Source organism: Leptidea sinapis, chromosome 10 (assembly GCF_905404315.1).
Source record: "Leptidea sinapis chromosome 10, ilLepSina1.1, whole genome shotgun sequence".
NCBI lineage: Eukaryota > Metazoa > Arthropoda > Insecta > Lepidoptera > Pieridae > Leptidea > Leptidea sinapis.
Genome location: NC_066274.1, coordinates 1,896,029 through 1,917,563, shown reverse-complemented (window position 1 = coordinate 1,917,563; position 21,535 = coordinate 1,896,029). Strand labels below are relative to the sequence as shown.

The following is a 21,535-nucleotide window of genomic DNA, read 5'->3' as shown; positions in this document are numbered from 1 at the left end:
AGCTAATGGGAGTGATATTACTGTGCTAATGAGAACATAAACATATAAGAATATATCATTCGCAGTCTAACAGCGGGACGGCAAAAGTGTGCTTAAAGACAATGTAAGCACACTTTTCTCTTTAGTCGTGTGTCAAATGTCACTATCCGAATCGGGTTCTTAATTCAATATACGTAACCTGAATTGAATAAATGTATGTATTACATTGCTGTTTATTCACCAAGTATATCTTAAACAACTGGTAAATGCGGCAATGTATTGATATTGCTGTCGATCGTTAATATAGTGTAATTTGTGTCTTATTTCATATTCCGACTTTGTTTTTATTCGACGTGATTGGTCTTTAAGTATAGAACGTCAGTGTCTTAAGGTGATAAAAGAGAATTGAAAAGTTTGTGTGAAAATACTGAATGGCTGCTGTAAGATGAGTAACCATGAGGTGAACGAGCTCATACAATCATTTCTTATAACGAAACCAATAATTAGCTATGGTAAATAAATTATTAAATTTATTTATCTTATGTTCAAAGTACAATTAGTAAGTACGTAACGGAAATTACAACGATTATTTATCACAAATATTACCAAGACTTCACACAATATTTGAGGCGCCATAAATCACGTCCTTGTTCTAAAATTCATAAATTATTCGGTAAGAAAATAAATGAACACACGTATACGCACGCAGCATATAACAACTGTGATTAATTAATTTTCTTTTACGCGTCAAATTCCAGTTTCAGAGGAAATTGTTAATGATCGGGAAAACCAAAAAGTTTAAAGGCTTTTCCGTACTTTATGGAGCTAATCATACGCATTCAATTATGTTAATTAGTTTTATTTATAGCGTTGAATAAATATAAGAAATATAATATTTAATCTTGGATAGTTTACGCGAATTGACGTTCAAAAAGTGATTAAAGACATTAATTTATTAAAATTTGAAATAAAAAATGTAGTGTATTTAAAGTTAGGGAATTTTCGTGAAGAGATTGGATCCAAAAAAAAAAAACATTTCTGCTTTTCCGCTGATGGCTTAGCAAGACTAATATTAGTTTAAGCTAAAAAGGCAACTCATCATTTGGGGCCCGGGAAGAAAATGGTTACCAAGGGAAAGATTGAGACCATGTCTGAAAATACATGAGAGAGTAGTTTGGCTCATACTGTAAATCCGCATTTCGTGGTGTAGCGTCATCGTCTCTGCTGATGTGACGACATATGAAGAAGAACAAATGATTAAATAATGATGAAATATTTAGAGTTATCTGATGACGTTGAAGTGATACCGCGTCCGTTGTGTTGAGTCCCTAATGATATTTTGTTCGCGTTAGGGAACAACGTCGTTTGGGTATTGCGTGACAGATGTGCATTAAAAATATTGAATATGTTATAGGAAATTAGGTTACTCCAGTAGTGATTGCTTTCAGATTATAATCAAAGGCTTAATTTTTATGATTACTTAAAGGAGTATTTCTAAACACATTTTAAGCGGTCACGGAACAAGATGCTTGATTATTTATATAATAAGTGTTTTTTTTTTATGGAAAACGAGATTTGTAATAGGTCTTCCACCAAGAACCAAAGCATGGAAGTAGCTTCCTTGTGCGTTTTTTAAAGAACGACATGACTTGGGTACCTTCGAAAAGAGCGTGAACCATTTTCGAAAAGGCCAAAAATGCTCCTCTGGTTTTGCAGCAGAATGTGTGCGGCGGTGATCACTTAACATCAGGTGACTTGTACGCTTGTTTGTCCTCCTCCTCCATAAAAAAAAATCTTGTTACCTCCACTTACACTCTCTTGCGACACCTGAGGTAACACAGGAGCGTTGCCAGTATTTAAAAAAAACGCTTTTTAAAGAATGACCATAACAGATCGTCCTGGGTAAAATTCAATAGATTGACCTAAGAACAGTGAAATCTATTAAAATTTACATAAAATTTGACACTTACCTTGTTAAACAGTCTTACCTACTAAAAGTTATATCGAAAAATAAATTTTAACAATATTTTTTTGCTTTATTGATTTGACATATGTGGCTATAATATATTTGAATAAATATGAAAACAACACCAAATATTTTCATATTATTGTACCTTAAAGAAAATATTCGTTTATTAATTTTAAAGCTAATATAAGCATTACTTAAGTCATTCAATACGTTAATTTAATAGTTAATTGTATTGGTCTTGCTATAACATTCTAACGTATCAGGCATACAACCCTTATTAAAATTTCCATTAAAAAGTTAAGGAGCTGTTAAATACTTAAGAAACAGCGCAAAATTTGGGTGAAATTTGTCCCACGATTGCCAATTCCAAGTTTCGTTGAAAAGGGACTGTCACAAAAAGCCCCTGATGTATAGAAGACGCAAAAATGGGGCAAGGATCGATAGAGCTTAGAAGAAACGGAGGGTCCAGCCAAAACGATGAGTTTATGGAAATCACAGCACTAACTTGTGATTGATTGTCCGTAGTTTGTTTTCAGTTGCGATGACTCTACAGAAATTTGTTTTTTAAAACGATTTTTGTTAGATAGCTTTAAATTGCTAATGTAATTTATCCTCGGCAGTGCATCGAAAAAGAGCTGATGCACCGTATTTTAAATTCTCATCAATTTAGAGAGAAAAGTTTTCTTAATAACGTTAAACGTGAAGAGGAATGAACGGTAAGTTGAAAAAGATGATTTGAATAGTCAGTATTACATGGATTCCTGTCCATCCAGAAGTTAATGTAAAACAGACTATTCTTTTTTAGAATATACAAGTATATATTATAACAAGTGAACATCATTAATAAAGTTGTTTTGTGGTGTGTTACGCCATCTCGTTAAGACGCTGTGAGAAATTGCTTTCGTGGATGTGAAGATTTAAATGGCAATTTCAAATGTGCCTACTTTTAGTGTTATTTCCTAAACGGAAACCATTTGTTTGCCTCATGTACGATTGAGTAGAAAAATGTACGCAATACTCAGAATGGTTTCGTAGAACTGTTTATGCGATTGCTTGAAGGAAAGTGCACTTTTATATCATTGCTCACTTCTCAACGCTTTGCAAATGGAAAATAAATTGTTGTTCGTTACGATCGCACTTGTAACACGTACAGGGGCGAAAACGGTAATGTTTTATACGAAAGCGACTTAAAGCAATCTGTTATGTGACGAGGACAACAATTTATTTAGCACCTTAGTCTATCCATAAATTAAATGAGGTGATTTTGGAATTTTTTAGATCGTACGTAAGATTTAGTCCGCCCACTTTACCCTTAATCTCACGAGCATGATTTTGTATTATTTTTTATGAAAAAAAAACTACGTGATATTTGCCAAGACCCATCCTCTCCCCCACGTGAGATTGGGTGAGATTCAGCTTACCGTCCTCGCCCCCTCAAATCCTCATGTAATTAAAAGACGGCCCCTTATTCGATTGAAGGGAGTTATACATTTAGTAATTAAATTAGAAATCATGTATTATTTTGAATTAAAAAATGTTTGATATTATTAAAATTAATAAAACTTCTTAAGAACTGAACTCATTCGTATTTTATGTAAATCACACTTTATCTGCAGATTACTAATTAAAATCTTCTTAATACTATTTTATTATGTAATATCATAAAATTTATCTATAAAATTAATAATTGGTGTCTTTGCAAAATCTTGAAGCGTTCCATATTTTAGTATTTAATACGCGTAAACGTAATGTCAAATACGGTTACAGACAACAATATGCGTTTTAATCCTTTAAAAATCAATTTATGAAATGAGCATATCTCTATTCTTCTTGTGAATTTAAGACCTACTACATAAGAAGCTGTATTTACATTTCTGATAAGATACAAGATGCTCGCATGTTTAGGTAGGGGGACTCAGGTGTCAAAGGAACATGTGTTTATCAAATCCTCACAGAAATTGTGTTAGTAGGTAGAGACTAAAAGTGAACTATATTTACACACTTTGCGGTGCTTCGTTGCTTTGTTGTTAAAATTCATGGTAAACGGAAGCAATTAGTGGAGTAATGTGTAAGGACGTAATGGAGTGACGAGAATTTGTTGCGAGCGTTTTAATGGGAGCCGGTATTTATGTTACAAAATGCAGTGACACTTTCTGTAACTACATATAGTTAGCGATAGTTTTAAGCATTAATAACTCATAATGGCACGGGCGTGTTGACGATCTGTTGGTTAACTTGGCGTGATTATTTCCGGCTGAGTATTTAGTTGGAAACTTAATAGAACAAAAGTTTTGAATTTGTTTTTAGCTCATTATATTGTGTTTCTCTTATTGTTACATTGAGAAATGATAGTTTAAATTTGTGCATAACTTAAGTTGAATATGAAAAAAGTTATATTAATAATTGTAATCTTATAAATAAAAAGCCTCTATAAATATAAAACAGGCTTAAAAAATGAAGATACAACTTCATTTGTGTATTTGTGTGATTGAATTTGGATTTCATTAGGTTGCCAAACTCTCAATAGTTTAATTGTGAACAAAATGGTTGATTACCGAAAAAATGTGTTATAGGATGTCTGTGAAATATTGTGAAATATAATATCTAAGGTTTCAATGACAAATTGTAGCACATAAAATAACTAAAGATTTTATAGTAACTCTTTGTTCATTCTCCCACTCCCACAAAAAATTGTGTTTATTTTATTTTTAGTGTGGTGGTTTAGGTTTACTGAATGTTGGTTTTTCGATTGGAAACTACAATATTTAGTATATTAAAAGTGACAAAAACGACTGAAATATTTTCTCGGTTGAAAACACAAAAAAGTGCAACTTATGTGTTTTTTGCCGGTTTACTACTCCATTATTTCAAGCTAAAAATAATATAGTACAAGAAAATGTATTAAATTTAATGACTTGTATTTTCAAAAATGAAATAAATGTCATATCTTACGTAAATTTGTTTTGGATAGATTTGCGCACTTACTATCATTGTTACCCGGTATTGATTACCACGGGGTTAATGAACAACCATACGGTTTCTATAGAATTTTAGTGTAGGTATTTAAAACTCTGGCTCGACTGGACTATACGAAACTTGAATGATGAGCAGTTGTATTTCAAATTATTAACCTAACTACGATGAGGTTTCATTTCTATTGTCTGGACGTAATCCTTTACCGTTTTTTTTTTATTTTAAAATGTAAAAGAAACGCAAAGATATCGATATTAAGTCGCGTTTTAATATAGCAGTTGACATATTAAATTTATGAAGGTAGCACGTTCAGTGTAAACATGACATGAAGCTGATGTCTTCTTTATTGCCGTCATAAATATAACTATCAGATGGTTTTATGATGAACTGGAACGATTTTTTAATGGTTGGTTTGTTTACGATTCCCATCTTCACTACATCTCAACCGTTAAATCTCTCTGTGTCAAATAGCACACATAAATCCGCCTCCAATTGGAATACAATGTATTTGTTGTAATTTTTTTAAATTTAACTTTTAAGCATGAGAAATACAAATGATTTGACAAAATTATAAAATTGATTATAAATATTAACGAGTACTTTTATTACGTACCGAGCTTACGGCTTCGCCATATAAATGAAATGACAGCCGTCTTAAACATTGCGCCTTATAAGAGACCAATCCACTACTAAATCGCTACTTACACAACGATAAGTGGGGATGTAGTATTAATTAGAACGCCGTTCGTGGAAGCAACGCTTAAATATAGTTTTAAGTTTAAGTTAATTTATTTTTCAGCAAATGAAACTGCGGAAACTTTTGTACAACCTTTTTGAACTCAACTGTTGTTTTTTAAATAAAATAATATATTATACTGAATATTGTTCACTATTAGATTCTTTTTTTATTCGTATTGCTGCCCAAGTCCCGAACAAACACATATACACCAACACACACGTACACATCCATACATATAAACACAATATCGATAATAATAGATATATTATATTACATTCGCGTTGATACGCACATTAATGTCCTTATAATGTTTTTAAAGTATATTATGTTAAAGTAAATAAAGTTGAATATTCATAAGATAATTTTTTTGTTTATATAGAGAGTAATTAACTACGTACAATATTTTTCAGGCTTTTTTGTAACATTTAAGCTGTTGGTAGTTTCAATAAATTAATATTCGGAGCAATCTTATGTATGTTAACATAGGGGTAACATATCACGCCGCAAGGAATTAGCATAAAATTTGTATTATCTTTTTAATTTAATTTAATAATTTAATTTTGAAAGACGCGTGTCATTGTAACTGGATTTATTCAGTCCCATTGAAAACATGCTTTTGGAAAGTCGGATTAAATAAGTAAATCATAAAAAATTAACTTAGTATTGACCTGGTAAAGCCCTAACTTGGTTGTACTGCTCTGTGGATGAATGTCATAAAATGGTGGTAATTGTATTTTGCTAGACTAGACTTTTACTGTCAGACAGGCAAGAAGAATACTTAGGTAGGACTCAGCCGTTGATATTTGTTAGGGCAGGCTTTTTATTATAAAATACGGGACAAGACGAGCAGGACGTTCAGCTGATGGTAATTGATACTACCTGCCCATTATAATGCAGTGCCGCTTAGGATTCTTGAAAAGCACAAAAAATCAGAGCGGCACTACAATTGCACTCGTCGCCTTGAGACATTAGGTGATAAGTCTCAAATAATATTTATACAATGAGATACATAATTTAGTATATACGAATATGCAATAATTTATGTATCTATCTTAAAGGTATGCACAACATTACTAAACCAACAACCGAATACTAATAACCTCATATTATGTATTCCTCTAGTTTAAGCAACGCACGCACACTAAAACATCGTGACTAACGCATCGGAAGTGTAAGACGTAGCTAACATGCACAAGTAATAAGTATACTAAAGTAATAAACCTGGCCTGTTGTCAGTTGCCTAGCAAGATGCTATATAATCTATATCAAAGTTTATCTAATCTAATTATATATCTATATTGACCACCCGTATAGGTAAGTGGTAAGATTGTTTCTGTGAAAGTGCAAATAAAGTATAATTCAACAGCTAAATCATAAAGTGCACATTACAAATTACCTGTCACCATCTATTCAGAGTTATTCATTAACAATCAAACCTCCATCACGACTAGACATAAAACAATAGCAGTGTAAGCGAAGGGCTCTATCAACGAACACATTACGTGGCGCGTCTTTCCTCGCACACCGCTTCTCACAGAAGTGAACCGTAATTACTCTAAAACACTACCCATTTGTTTGATGTCTTTGTACGTTGTTTGCTCCACTTAGGGCGTACATCACCCCTGATTCTTTCCACGCGACACATGCAGCGAATTTCGTGCAGACTTTACCGTGAGACAATAGAGGATAAAAAAGCAGGCATTAATAATATGAAATACACATCGATGGAGAGGGTGCACCCTTGTCTGCAAATTTGAAATTGGAGGGAGTTTTGAGAGCGAAGGCTAGATAAAAGGGTTTATACATACGAGAAAATTGATGGACTGGTATTTAGACTAATTAGAGCATAGGTAGGGCATATAATAAATAAATAAAATGATGGAGGTTTTCATTTGTCTTTTAAGTTTTTTCCTTAGACACTTGGCCCGAACTATATTGCGATATCTTCATACATTATAAAGATATTGATGTTACAATGATTTTATAAGCAATACGTGGTCAGTCATGTGTGTACGCGGATGAAGTCGCGGGTATCAGCTAGTAACAAATAGAATTTTATTCGTAATAAAACTATCTTAATCACTTTTTTTTAATACCGATCGTTTTATCGTTCGTCATTTATCTGCGTTATAGTAACTTCGCCGTTCTTGTTAACATACATGAGACCGAATCGTAAATATTTCACAAACCCCAGCAATAATTAAACACACAACCCGTTGGATAAACGGCATATTTTTTTTCTATTGCAATCGTAAGAAAATCTTGCCATAGTGGGGGCACCGTGATATGTACATGTAGGCACTATCACCTAAGATTTGAAACATGGAAATGTTGATTGAAAAGACTGACCACTTCTGTTCCGGTGAGCAGATGGCTCTCCACAATTGCACCTGGTGGGGATCGCCCCACAACACATGAGACCTCCGGACGAAGAGGGAAAAAGAAAATCAAAGGCAAACTAAAAGGATCACATTGAAGAGGAGGAAAATAATCCCTAAGACAGATTACAGACTGACTGACAAAGCTGTGACACAAAAAATATAAATAATTATTAAAAAAAAGCCGATGTCGTCACAGTGAAATAGCGACTAAGCCAAAATACCCAAAGACATTTTGGGAGAAAAACAAGAATCGATTTTATATTTTATGCTCATATAAATCTATACTTATAAAAATAAAAATATAAAAAGATATAGTATACAATTTGAATTATGTTGGCATAAACAAATTGTGCACTAAATAATGAAACGTTAAAAATCTAAATACAGCCAACCATTCAGTAATCGTATACATTGCGGTTGTACTAATTATTTTGTAACAACCAATTACTTTATTGGCTCTTTACTTAAATAACTATGAGCTAAATTATTTGCAATGTATTGATTATATCAATTGCAGATTTACTATCAATATAACCAGCCTATTATTATAATTATCGTGCATCATTCGCTTTATAAATTTGTACAGTCAATCAATTTTTTGAGATGCCAATCTTTACTCGACCAAACCACGAAAACATTCAATTCAATAACTGTCAATACTTTTTCAGTGTTAGCACTACTCTATAAGAATGATATCTTCTTTAAGTTTTTTTTAACACAACTGTTAAATAAAATTTTAATATACCAATATTACCCCCTACGTACTACAACAACTTTTTTAAATTTGTACGCAAAACCTTTTACTGTCATTACCACACCACCATTAATTAGTAATATTTTTAATTTTAGGAGATTACAGAGGATTAGGAAATACATTTCATAAAACGTTTCAAAGCTTTTCAATTGGACTATCTTTACCAGTAAGAGGCTCCTTTGCACAGGATGCCGGCTATATTATAGGTACCACAACGGCGCCTATTTCTGCCGTGAAGCAGTATTGTCTAAGAATTATTGTGTTTCGGTCTGAAGGGCGCCGTAGCTAGTAAAATTACTTGGCAAAAGAGACTTAACATCATAATATGTCTCTAGGTGACGAGCGCAATTATAGTGTCACTCAGAATTTTTGGGTTTCTCAAGATTCCTGAAGAAGATGAGCGGCACTGCATTGTAATGGTCAGGACATAATCAATTACCATCAGCTAACCGTCGGTCTCGTCCCTTAATGTCATCAAAAAAATTAATATAAATGAAATGTTAATTGAATAGCTTTGAAAGTGATATGCTTTGAAAACTAGCCATGTTGTGTTAACATTGTTTCTAAAATCGAATTGAAACGGACTAGGGTAACAGTCCCAACTTTGGTAGTATTAAAGAAAAAGTCTAAATAGTAAATACAGGCTTTAGTGGCGTTTTATTGGCCATGTTTGGACCGACGCCAGCATTTCTTTCACCTCTAATTGATATCGGACCGACTCTGCTAACATTAAAATCTTTTGTTTCTAGACTCACTGTGATTGATGTGTCAATAAAGTGTAATTGATTGTTTGTACGTCTGTACAAGTTGACAAGCTCTTTGCTATAATACCAAGTCCAAGTGTGTATTTATTAGGAACTATTAATTCGACAGAAAATGCTGATAAGTTTTATAAAATGTAAGGGTAATAACAGTTTGTACGCACGTTATCATAAAAATTTACGATAACATTGGATTAAACAAGTCTCTGTAGAAGGTTACTATTGAGATAAACTGAACTGATAAAATTTGCCGTGGTTTGAAGATGGTCGTACAACATGACAATTAGGAAGAGGCGATCATACATGAAGAAGTGTTTATTGATTCATTTGTGAATCTATACATTATACTTGCATGTTACAATTTAATAAAAAATAGCTATTTGTATTGCCAAATGACTTCCCGGGGCAGAACTTGTTTTGCTCGCTAAATGCCACTGCTCACGGCAGCGTCTTGGGGCGGGTCGTTACCTACCCTAAGATATGTGCGAGGGAAGCGATGGCTGGTCCATACGTCATGCTCGTGAATGGGTGCTGCTTATAGTGACTTGCCATTTAAATTAAAATATCATTTTAAGTTATAAGTTTTAATGTTAAATTTTACTGCTCGCATAATACCTTCTATTATTCACAATTTATGAGAACTAATGCTACAACTGCATTATTTTAAGATTCATCTCCTCTTGTTCTTTTTTTAACCTTTATTAGTTACTCAAAATGTTTAAGTTATTTTTGGGCATCACTTTGCATTGTATAAAATATAACATAAAATGCTGAAAATGTAAATATAAGTTAAAAAGTGTGGCAGTGAATTTCTTGCCACTTCTTTTAATTAAAGCTCAACTTTTCCGAAGTGGTGGTTAAAATATTTGATAATCTTAAGTGTTATTTTGACCTAATTAAACAAATAATCCTGTTTTCTGAAAGAATTCAAAGTTGCAGCTTTTTATCCAATGCAATGTTTACGCGGCAACATTATTAGTATTATTTTAATTTATATTTATTTATTTTGTATAAATATTTGAAAAATATTGAAGAGATAATGAGAAAAAATATATAGTACTAATTAAAAAGGCACATCATATGAAAATATGGCGCCATTGTCAAATTAGAGACGTCGAAAATTGTTGCGACTTTCCGACTAAAATTTTTGTTTTAACACCGTTGTTATTGTACTGTTCTCTTCTTAAAATCTTAAAATGTATTATAAATTATATGTATTATATATAGTATACAAATATTACTGTTACACTCTTTTAAAAGTCTGTTACTATTGAGATTTCACAACATAATATAAAAAACAAATAAGGTGTCACCAACTTCGTAGCATAGCGGTAACAATTAACTAAAACCCTTAATATGGGGTGAATTTCGTGAAAGTGCTCACGTAAAAAAGTCGAATTAAAGAGTTTGACAAATGAATTTGACACTATCTATTAAAAGATCTTTTTAAAGTAATAATATTATGATTGATACTTTAAGAATTATTATTAATGCTTGTATGTGTTATAATATTTTTATCCTTAAAACATCTTTTAGAAGTAATTTAAAATGTTTATGACAATTTCATTTATGTATTACTAGCTTCTCGCTCTGAACTATAAAATGAATTATCAACCTCTAAAATGTATCCTATTTCGTTTTCTGTACCCTTGAAAATCTGTTATAGCTAGCTGTGGGTACGGATTGCAGAGCTAAAGTTTGTAATATAACAAGGTGCTGGATAATATAAAGGCATCGGTACAACTTTTACAATATAATAAACTCATGATGGCTAACATTAAATAGTCTATTTCAAATGGAAGAAAATAATGTGATATAACTTACCATTTTGTTGTTGATTTCATGAAAATGTATTTCACACACTTTATCTACTATATCTTCACTTTGAAACGTCACGAAACCGAAACCTGAAACAAGAAAAATATAGTTTTATAAAAGACATTTCAAAATATTAATAGCAATAAAAAAGAGGAAATTTTTGTAGTATTATTACATTATTAGATATTTTGTGTATCACTTGTGAATTATGGTTATAATTTCATTGCAAATGTACAAAAAACCCATAATAATTCTGAACAGAACCACAAGAAAGCGCATCACCTCAGCATACGAATAGTACGAGATATCAAAAGTAAAATAAAATAATATCAAATGCAATTCCTCATGCAAGCAAATGTTAAATTCAAGTAAATAACAAAACATGCCAACTTGCCCTATACAAATATTATGTATGAATAAAGTATGTAAATTCAATAAACCGGCTCAAAGTATGATCGTATTTTCGTATATTATTACTGTTAAACGCAAGACATAGTCGCGGCCGCTGCAACGACCAACTTTCTTGATACGTTGCCGTTCCAACTCAAAAGATCGCTCGAGTTTTCCTCGTGCGATTCATGAGTAACAAATTTGAATTACGTATTCGAAACTCGGAATTGCTTTCCGATATTTACTGAATTCCGAACAACAACTTACTTTTAAGCTTACAATCTGTCACAGAAATAAATCTATCGTTCGCCTCGCCGCGTTCCACGAATCATAATATAATCACTTTGATAAAGTTTACTTAGCAAACAAGGCGTGCGTATATTCTAGATTGATTCTGATTGATGTCACTGACTTGTATTGATTTCAGGAACATCGCTTCTGTCTTAGAGCTCCAAAGCTAAAACAGCTTAATGATAGTCGTATGTACCTATCAATAGTGCCAAGTTATAAACGCTTATTAAAATAAAACCGTGATAGTGACTTACTAGCGCTGATAAGCAATTCTTCTCAGGCCTGAGGTATTCTTTTTGCAATGGGTCATAGGTGAATGATGTCACATCCTATTTTGAATAAATATATTTGAATTTGAATATTATGTGCTTAGATAATTCATACGTCTAGATAGACCATCTTCCTGCAAGACAACCGATGAAAACCTGCCAGGTTTCTTCCTTTAATGTGCGTGATAATCTAGGTTTTACACTCGCGATTTGTACGTACCTTTGTGTTAGTATGTGTGCATTGCTCAAAATAGAGATTAACTGTCAAACTTTTTATTCGACGTTTTCACAGCTGTCACAGTCTACCTAGACGTATAAATGATCTAAGATTATATGCTCAGAGCTTTTCCGTATCTGTATTCAACTTAATCTTTGAATGAAGTGGTCACATTTCAAATTGGCAGTTGTATCAAGGACAGCTGACAATATACAAACTTCATAACTCTGGTCTTCTATCTCGAAGACCAGGATAATACAACATTATTGACATACCTACGATGTAAGAAGAAAAGAAGAACTTAGTCAAGGAAAAATACGCTTTCAAAAAGTAGAACGGAATTGTTTATTGGGATTTTTTTAGTTATTTTAAGCGAGTGTACTTTGTCGTCTAATAAATTCACCATTATTTTCAGGGATACTATAATTCCACACGTTGGGTCACTTTGTCATATTACCGTTTTCGTGATGTAAGCAAGCAGTCATCTATTTGCTAACGGTACTTTGGACACTTTTGATTGGCGTGTTAAGAAGTGTATGACTTGACGTAACTATGACGTCACTAAGATGGCGGGAAATCACAATTTCATCGCGTGAGATGTAATGGTATTTTCAAAATATACATGTACAGTACTTGAAAATATTATTCTTAAAATAATTTTACTTTAGCCGTTATATTATTTAGTAGATAAACGCTGTGTTTTTAAAGACCACACGACAAAACTGAAAACTTGATCGAAGTGAGTTTAATACTACAATATAAAATACAAAAATTCGGCCTCCGTTAGTCGACTCGAGCCGAGTTAACCCAAAGTAACGTTACATACCCGAACGTGACAGCTCAGTCTATAACTTACTAAATGAATCGAATGAGTCAGTTACTACTCATTGTAAAACCGTCTAAAAGCAAAGTAACGTGACGTCATATCCGGGATAGCATTAGCGAACCTTTCTCAAACAATGGCGGACGGTTCCCTCAACTTTGTCTCTCTGAATAGAAAATGTGAACATTACAATAAAGATGACAATGATACGATAATAACGGCTTTTTACTGCAGATATTATATTCTCGATCGTTAGTATTTTTCATTTTCGTAAGTTCATTAATTACACGTACGTAATTAATCTGACATAATTTCGGAAAACGTGGGTTTTGTCCGAAAGCCTACTTAAACAGTGGCTATACTTACTTAGATTACTGCTATACTTACTTAGATTTTTTTTTATTTTATTTTATTTATTGTATGTTTCTGTGCATTTTTGAATTCGCGGCTATTTAAAACTTCTTAAATAAAATATTTTCATTTAATATGGAGATTCTCATACTGTAATCCCTACAATACTGCAACTTCATTCAAACTTTCATTATTTGTGGTGGTGTTAGATGTCTAGAAGGAAAATACTCGCCTGCTGAACCAGGCCGTATTTGGTATTTCACGCGCGAACGAATGACTTTGCGTACGAATTGAGGCAAGATAGTAACACCCCAAAAAGGCAAATAGGGGTTCGCTACAGTTCCATAGACGGTTGAATTTTCTCTATGCATTATGAGTCTGTATTATGTAGAAGAAAAATCGTTTCCGGCCTATTGTCTACGAAATAAATGTGATTTGAAACAATGTAAGGGGTTGCGTGACAGACTTTGGAAGTGACGACGAAGTTCATAGTTGGATTATAAATAAAATAAGAGGTAGGGACGTTTAGATGTTCATATAGTTCGTGTTGTGTAGAAACGTCTCCCCCTTTATACGAGTTTGTTATAGGATTCAAGTAACTTTAACGACAATACACCAAAGTTTTTACTTATTTCGTATAGAATGGATGCAAATAATTCAATAGTATATTTCAAGACGGACATAGAAAAAGGTTTTGAAATTAGGATTCAATTGTTGAACATTAAGACAATTTATGAGTTTCTGATCGTATCGGATAATCTTTTTGGTCAGGTAAAGTATATAATTAATGTAATGTAAAAGCTGCTATTCGATCTATCTAAAATTTTAAAGATCGGAGGATAACTGCTGATAAGCGATCATGATTATAAAAGTGTTGCTAGCCTTTGAGATGAGAGAACGTAGAGAGCAAAGTGTGAAAGACCCTATTTTGTATCGATTTGGAAACATCAGACAAAGAAAGGTGATGGTTTATTCGTTTGTAATTTTTACGAATAGTCTTTTAACTGTATAAATAGATAAGTTAGTTAAGTTTAAATAGAGCTAGTACTTGAGAGTTGGACAAGATATACCAAGATTTACAATCGATGCATCACTCAGATGCTTGGCTCAGTTGATAAGAGCGCTCAAACGGAACTCGAGAGGGCAGGTTAAAAATTTGTATATTTAATCCTAGAAGTGAGGGATAAAACTTAAAAATAACAAACTGTTTAGTTAAGCCTACCAGTGGATTCGGATTAATATTTGAAATACAATAAAATAAACTTTGAGTAAGAAAAAGTATTGAAACATAATATTCGTACAATACAGAAATGAATTGTTAGAATAGAGGGAGAATTCTATTGTCGTTGACCACGTTAAAAGTTTTGGATTACACTTTGCTTTTGTACGCGCCCGTAGATAAATGGGGCATTTTCGTGAAATTCATCCGCGTCATTTCTTGTTACAATGGGGAAGATAAATAATCTCTGCGTAAGGAAAGGATTCCGTAAACATAATTATTTGAACTCACAATTGTTACCAAGAAATACGCTAATGAAAGTTTCCCGGGGACGTTCGAGAAATCTACTTTATTTTTCTCAGCTTCAATTAGAGCACCTTTGTTGTTACTTCAAGAGATTCTTTAATTAAAACCTGCAGTATTACAGTAGATTAAAACGATGAACGCTTTCCAATTTCGATTAACAGTTTTATAACTCAATTAGCTATAGGGCGAGTTTTAAATGTCGTCTTGATTGAAAGTATAATCAGTCTCTTTCTTGGTCTCAAATTTATTCAACAATTACGAACCACGCAATAGGGCTACACAAAATATATACTATAGTTATATAAGCAATACTGTATGTAGCTTAAGATTACACACATGTAAGCCTACAATCATGACATTTGTCATCTTTGGGTCCTAATATACTTCCTTGGCCTATTCCATTAAATTAACTCTTTCATACAAGCTCTTGTATTCCTGGTACCTGCATTTTTTTCGGTATATTTTCAATCTGCGAGGAATATACGCCTAAATGAATGATCAAACCATCTCAACACTACTTATTAAATACCTCTTCTTTAACTCCACACTGTTTGCAAATTTTACTGTTTCTTCTGATGACCTGCATATTAATTCCATCCTATTCCAAAACAAAGGTACCCATGTCAATCAAAAACTTTCTTGACATTGTAAGTACAATACCTGTCCGAAATTTAATAATCTGCGACAAAATCCCGTTCACACCTGTTATTATTTAATATAAGACGAGGACTGATATAAAGAATATGAATGTCTCAGATATCGGATATTAGGCACACGTTGGCGACACATATGGCTGTGACAGAGGGCGGTGCCCGCTCGAGTAAGCTGAGTAGTACAACTAACTCGAGTAAGTCCAGCTAGTACAACCCAAACTAACTGTGCTAGTACAACCACCCTCGCCAGCCGAGACTATTCCGTGCGCGGGAAATTGACCTTTATGATGCTATAATAACCATATAAAGGTGCGTCTTCACTGACCCACGTCACTAAATTACCCAACGATATTTCATTTGCAAATGCTATCGTTAAAGGGTTTCGGTATCAAATACGTATACAATATTAAAAAAAATCAAATTTTTTAATATGTAATTACAGATTATATCAATTTTCATATCTATATAGCATATGGGTAGAAAAATTTCAAATAGAATTTTCATAAGTAGTTATTCACAAAATTAAAATGCATGATAAACAATCTGTTGAAGTTGTAGAATAAACAAATGAAAGTACTTTAAAGAAATCTTCCACAGAATAAAGAACTATAGTAGCGTATATTATAGCTACATCCCAAGGTAATATAATTATATCACATTTATATCGATTATATTATGAGCTCTATATTATTGAAAATAACTTAATAGCTTATGAACCTTTATAGTACCTTAAATAAGAACCTTAAATAAAACAATATTTTGAACATGATTAAGGGTGCTCAAAGTAAGAGTCAAGTTACATTTTGAACACGAAATATCGAAATTTAATCGCCAGTTTACGTAAAATAAGGAGGTGATTTCAAATTGGTAAATATAGGTAAAAAGAGTGTTATGGTTAGACTTCAGAAATGGCAAAAAGTTAACATAGCAAAAAAATAATTAAATTCGTAACTACAGCAATTAGAGTAAATAAAACTAAGAAAACCAACTCCAACATAAATGAACGTTATTTTCTCAGACTTCAATTAGGCAAACCCGTCCAATAAATACTTATAAAAGTTTCCTTATGAATGTTTGCTTCGTAAAAGTAATTGCAGGATTGGTACTCTCGGTAATAAGCTAATATCAATAGTTATTAGCTCGGAATGAATGGTCATAAGTAAGAGAAATTGCTCTCGACATCGGAGGCTTGCCATTACGCGATCAATGCACAATTGAGCTCATTACTGGCTTCAGAGAAAATATTTCCTTTGATAACATTATTCCATTTTTACGTGCACATATCGTTTGTTTGCTTATCAAGTACAATAATTATTATTGTATTTTCTTTGATTTAACTCGCGTTACATAATATAAATTATTTAACAAAAAATCGGGTTTGATTTCTCTCTCGTTACATATTTATTTAAAAATACTTTTTAAAGGATTAAATTGAAAATGTAATCATTCAAAGGAAACGAAATGATTAAATTAATACTTAATTTAATATAATAATAATAATTTAATTTAATTAATAATAATACTTAATACAACTGTAAGTTCTACGCAAAATTCTAATGGAAAAATACAATTATTGTAAAATGTACTTTTTTATTTTTAGTTTGTATTTCTAGTAACTGATTTTAATCATGGTATATTTAAACAACATAATGCGTTTGATAATAACGAGCAAGAGTGCAGTAGTAGTACAAATTGTAATAATTTATTAATAATGTTATGTTTGTAGATACAGAAAATTTAAGGTTATAAAAAATAAAAATCAGAACTGTTTCTTTTTGTGGGCATTTAAAAAAAATATGATTAACGATGAAGCTGTAAATATTGATTTATAAGATTGGCAATGAGTTTCTTTCCACTTTTCCTCATTAAAGTGAACATTTTGCGAAGTGGCGGTAAATTTAAAAAGAAAAAGAAAACTTGATATTCACAAGCGTCATTTCCTTGACCTATAAAGTGATTTTCATTTGATTTGATATGGAATTTGATTCAAATCAAACGTTGACTTTGAAATTACTTCAATGCATACTTTCTTTATACATACCTACTACATTAACTACAAATAATTGAAAATACATTATATATATTGAAAACAGCACTTTTTACAGATGGCACCATAAATTTAAATAAATAAAATGTTAAGACCTGAATGGTATAATGTCCCCGTAAATTGGTTGAAAGGTTTTCGAGTTCTGCTGTCACTCAACTGTCAGTTAGTACGGACAGAGACAGATTTCACTTCATGTGTATAGATAGTAAAATATGAACTATACACCACCAGTGCCTCACAATAATTATTATTATTGTTGTCGGATTAATGTTGTAAGATTCTTATAACTTACTAGTAATGAGGAATTTTATCTTGTGATTACAAAATTAAACCACTCAATTAAATAATTTTAATATATTATTTACTTAGATACGTATTATCTAGATAGAGCCCCTTGGTATGTTGCTACAACCGATGAAAACAAGCCAGGTTTACAACTACGTCTAACATTCGCAATTTGTGTTGATGTGCGTGCATTTCTGAAAACAGAGGTTGACTGTCGACCTCTATTGTTTTTGACATTTTCAAAGCTGTCTATCTGGACGTATAAATGATCTAATATCATTTACTTACAAATTCTCATCACAATTTTTTATTTAGATATATGATTTTATTTTTGTCTCCAAATGCTTGAAATAACCCGAGGCGTTTTCCAGTTTTCACTCTAACAAAAGCACTCCATCGAGAAATAATCTAAAAATATTTGTACAAGCAACTTACATTAAGGAGCGGCTTAGCTATTGTAGATACAGCGAATAAACTAACACTTGTTTGGAAATATGTAGCAGTTTATTGAGATTATTCTACGGATTACTTGATTCGAAGACAAACACGCTGAGAGTAATGCATTCGGAGCGAGGTGAAGTCTAAATGCAAACTTTCGGAAGAAAATAGCGAATAAAAGGTGTTGTAAAAAGAATTGGCTCTTCATTTTCTCCATTGTGAAGTTGAATGGAAGACAAACAATCAACTTTCCCGTCGAGCTGATTGTGTGGAGACACCCTTATAGTCCTCTTCCAGGTAAATAAGGTAGTAACACAATTCTTCCGTTACTTTATCTATGCTGGATTTTAAAATAAAGACAAACTTGCTTTTGCAATTCAATTCCATGATTGCACTTTTAAGATTTAGATTATGTTTAACTTGCTGTTATGTTTTGTGCATAGTATCTCTTAAAATAATCTCTAAAAATCGTTAAATAATACACATCCGTAACTAACATTTCCGAAATGAGTTGAAAAAAACTTTCTTCGCTGTTTAAAGCTGTTATAGAGTTCATACGAAATTTATTCTCAATTAGAACGGTATGTGTTTCAGAAGTTGTAATAAATAAATTATCGTAAAAAAGAATGTTGACGAAATCAATATTGAGTAAATAATTTAATGGCTTTATTTTAACTCGCAGTGTTCGAAAGATTTATCTATACGCAGAAAGTACTAAATTGTTGTAGTTGATTATTAGTTATTATAAGCAAGTATTTATACATTTTATTTGTTAATAAAAACCCCAATTTTCAATGGAACTTTATGGGAAATATTGGAACCCGAGCTTTTGATACCAACCACCGAAAACCAAAACTCTATATATTATGGGGGTCTTTGCCTATTGTAGTCGATGAGGAAGAAAATTTCTAACGCCGTCTTTTTGCTTTTAATATATTATAGATTATTTTTATACATAATATAGATTGTTCATATTTAATAGCGAATAATGAACTCACAACTGTTATTTTTGAAGTGAAAAATTCTTTAGCGGCATTGAGCACTATTTTTGGAATGGGTATAAAATGTTAAACTTGCGTCAGGTCACGTGGCCTGATCGAAAATTCGTAAGACAGTCGTTGAAGTTATGCATGAAAGTTGATTTTTCTGAGAGATAGACATTTTAATCTCAAACAATTGTTATTGTTTTAGAATGTTAAATTTTTATGTAATATAATTTGTCATTTTTGTGTAGATGCGATAGCGTATTAACTGAATATTGTATTTTACCAGATAAATGCTAGTATTTTTATACTGATATAAGTAATTCGTGCGAAATTATTCCCTAACCATTCCAAAATACACAACGTTTATGTTCAAGTTTTCAGTTCTGCCGGCACCTCCGGAGTGCAACCCGTTTTTTTTTAATATTATGTAAATGCTCGACTTGTTAGTATTCGGGCGATGAAATTAAATCGTGTCCAGAATCAAACAAGTATATATAGAGGTAGGTATTACAGACAACAAATAATATATTAGTGGTAAGCGTGACGAGGCAGTCCGTGGAGCAATTTATCATCAGTTTGGGTCCCTCGTCCAATTGCTTGATAGCAGTGCCATAAATATTTACTTTAATAAGGTTCTATATTTTATTTGTAACACCACTTTACGACGCACTTTCGCCCGTTATTGCCACTAACCTAAAGAAAAATGTATAACAATATGTTTTTACTGTCAGTATTTGCAGTAAAACGTCAACAAAAGCAGGAAGCCGAAATGTGCTGTCTACTATACAATTATGTATTTTATAGACAGTAAACTCAATTACGCCTTTGCAGTATAACTGTTTTAATTTCAAAGTCAAAGTCAATTAACTTTATTCAATTAGGCTTAAACTAAGCCCTTTTGAATCGTCACTATAAATATTTATTTTAAATTACTGAATTTACCATATGTTCGGAAAAAGTTTACCTCGTGAGAAGAACGTATAAGGAACTCAACGGCCCCTCTTTTCAATCAAATAGAGTATTTTACAATGGCTGTAATATACATAATAATTATAGCAATCTTGCTTAAATTATATAAATTATTTCATAAAAAGTAATAAATAATAAACAGTATAAAATATATTAAATATAGTTTATTGGTTTTTCCAATTGATTTATCTTTTTATATTGTTTTTGAGTTTTAGCATATAAGACTTAAATTTTAACAACTTTTAGTATGTATTAATTTGTTTGTATTTTAATATGAATGATACTGTGTATCATGTGTTGGTTGGTGGACTGGCTAAATAAAAAAAAAAACTTATTGCTCAATCCATTATTAATATAATTTTACTGATTATTTTAAGGTTTTAATTTGATAAGATAAGATAAACTTTATTTGCATTGAATAGGTTTCATTTCAAGATGCTATAGTACGAATGTTTACAGTATTCTATTCAGCTCTATACAAAGCATGCAAATGTCAGAGATTTACAATTATTTATATAAATAAGAAATTTAAATATCCATGTGACAATTCAAAAATTTACTTACTTTATAATATACTGATGTCAATAGAAATTTTTTAAGAGTTAATCTAAATTTAAATTCGGGTAAATTTTGTACACATTCGGGTATTTTATTAAATAATTTAGCACACATTCCGTAAGCGTTACAATGAAGCAATGAAGTACGTTGTGGTCTATCCAAAACCAGTGTATGACTATATCTGGTGCAGCGTGTATGAACCTGTCTAACAGTTTTAAACATCCTTTATATGATTACTTATAGGAACACTAAGTTTTTATTTCTATTTTATTTGCTTTTTATTCTTATTATACCACAGATACTTATACACACGATGTAATAAATCTAATTAAAAATTGTAATCTTATTTTTTAATGTTT

At 31.8% G+C, this 21,535-nt stretch overlaps 1 protein-coding gene across 10 annotated transcripts in view; it reads right to left on the bottom strand.

Annotated features, from left to right (window-relative positions):
• The window catches only part of LOC126966522 (RNA-binding protein Musashi homolog Rbp6), a 934,160-nt gene that overhangs the window by 31,258 nt on the left and 881,367 nt on the right, over positions 1-21,535 (bottom strand). For all 10 annotated transcript variants that reach the window (XM_050810646.1, XM_050810647.1, XM_050810644.1 and 7 more), the window contains one exon: positions 11,381-11,463. In XM_050810646.1, coding sequence (XP_050666603.1) covers positions 11,381-11,463 — 83 coding nt within the window. The remainder of the gene's footprint in view (positions 1-11,380; positions 11,464-21,535) is intronic.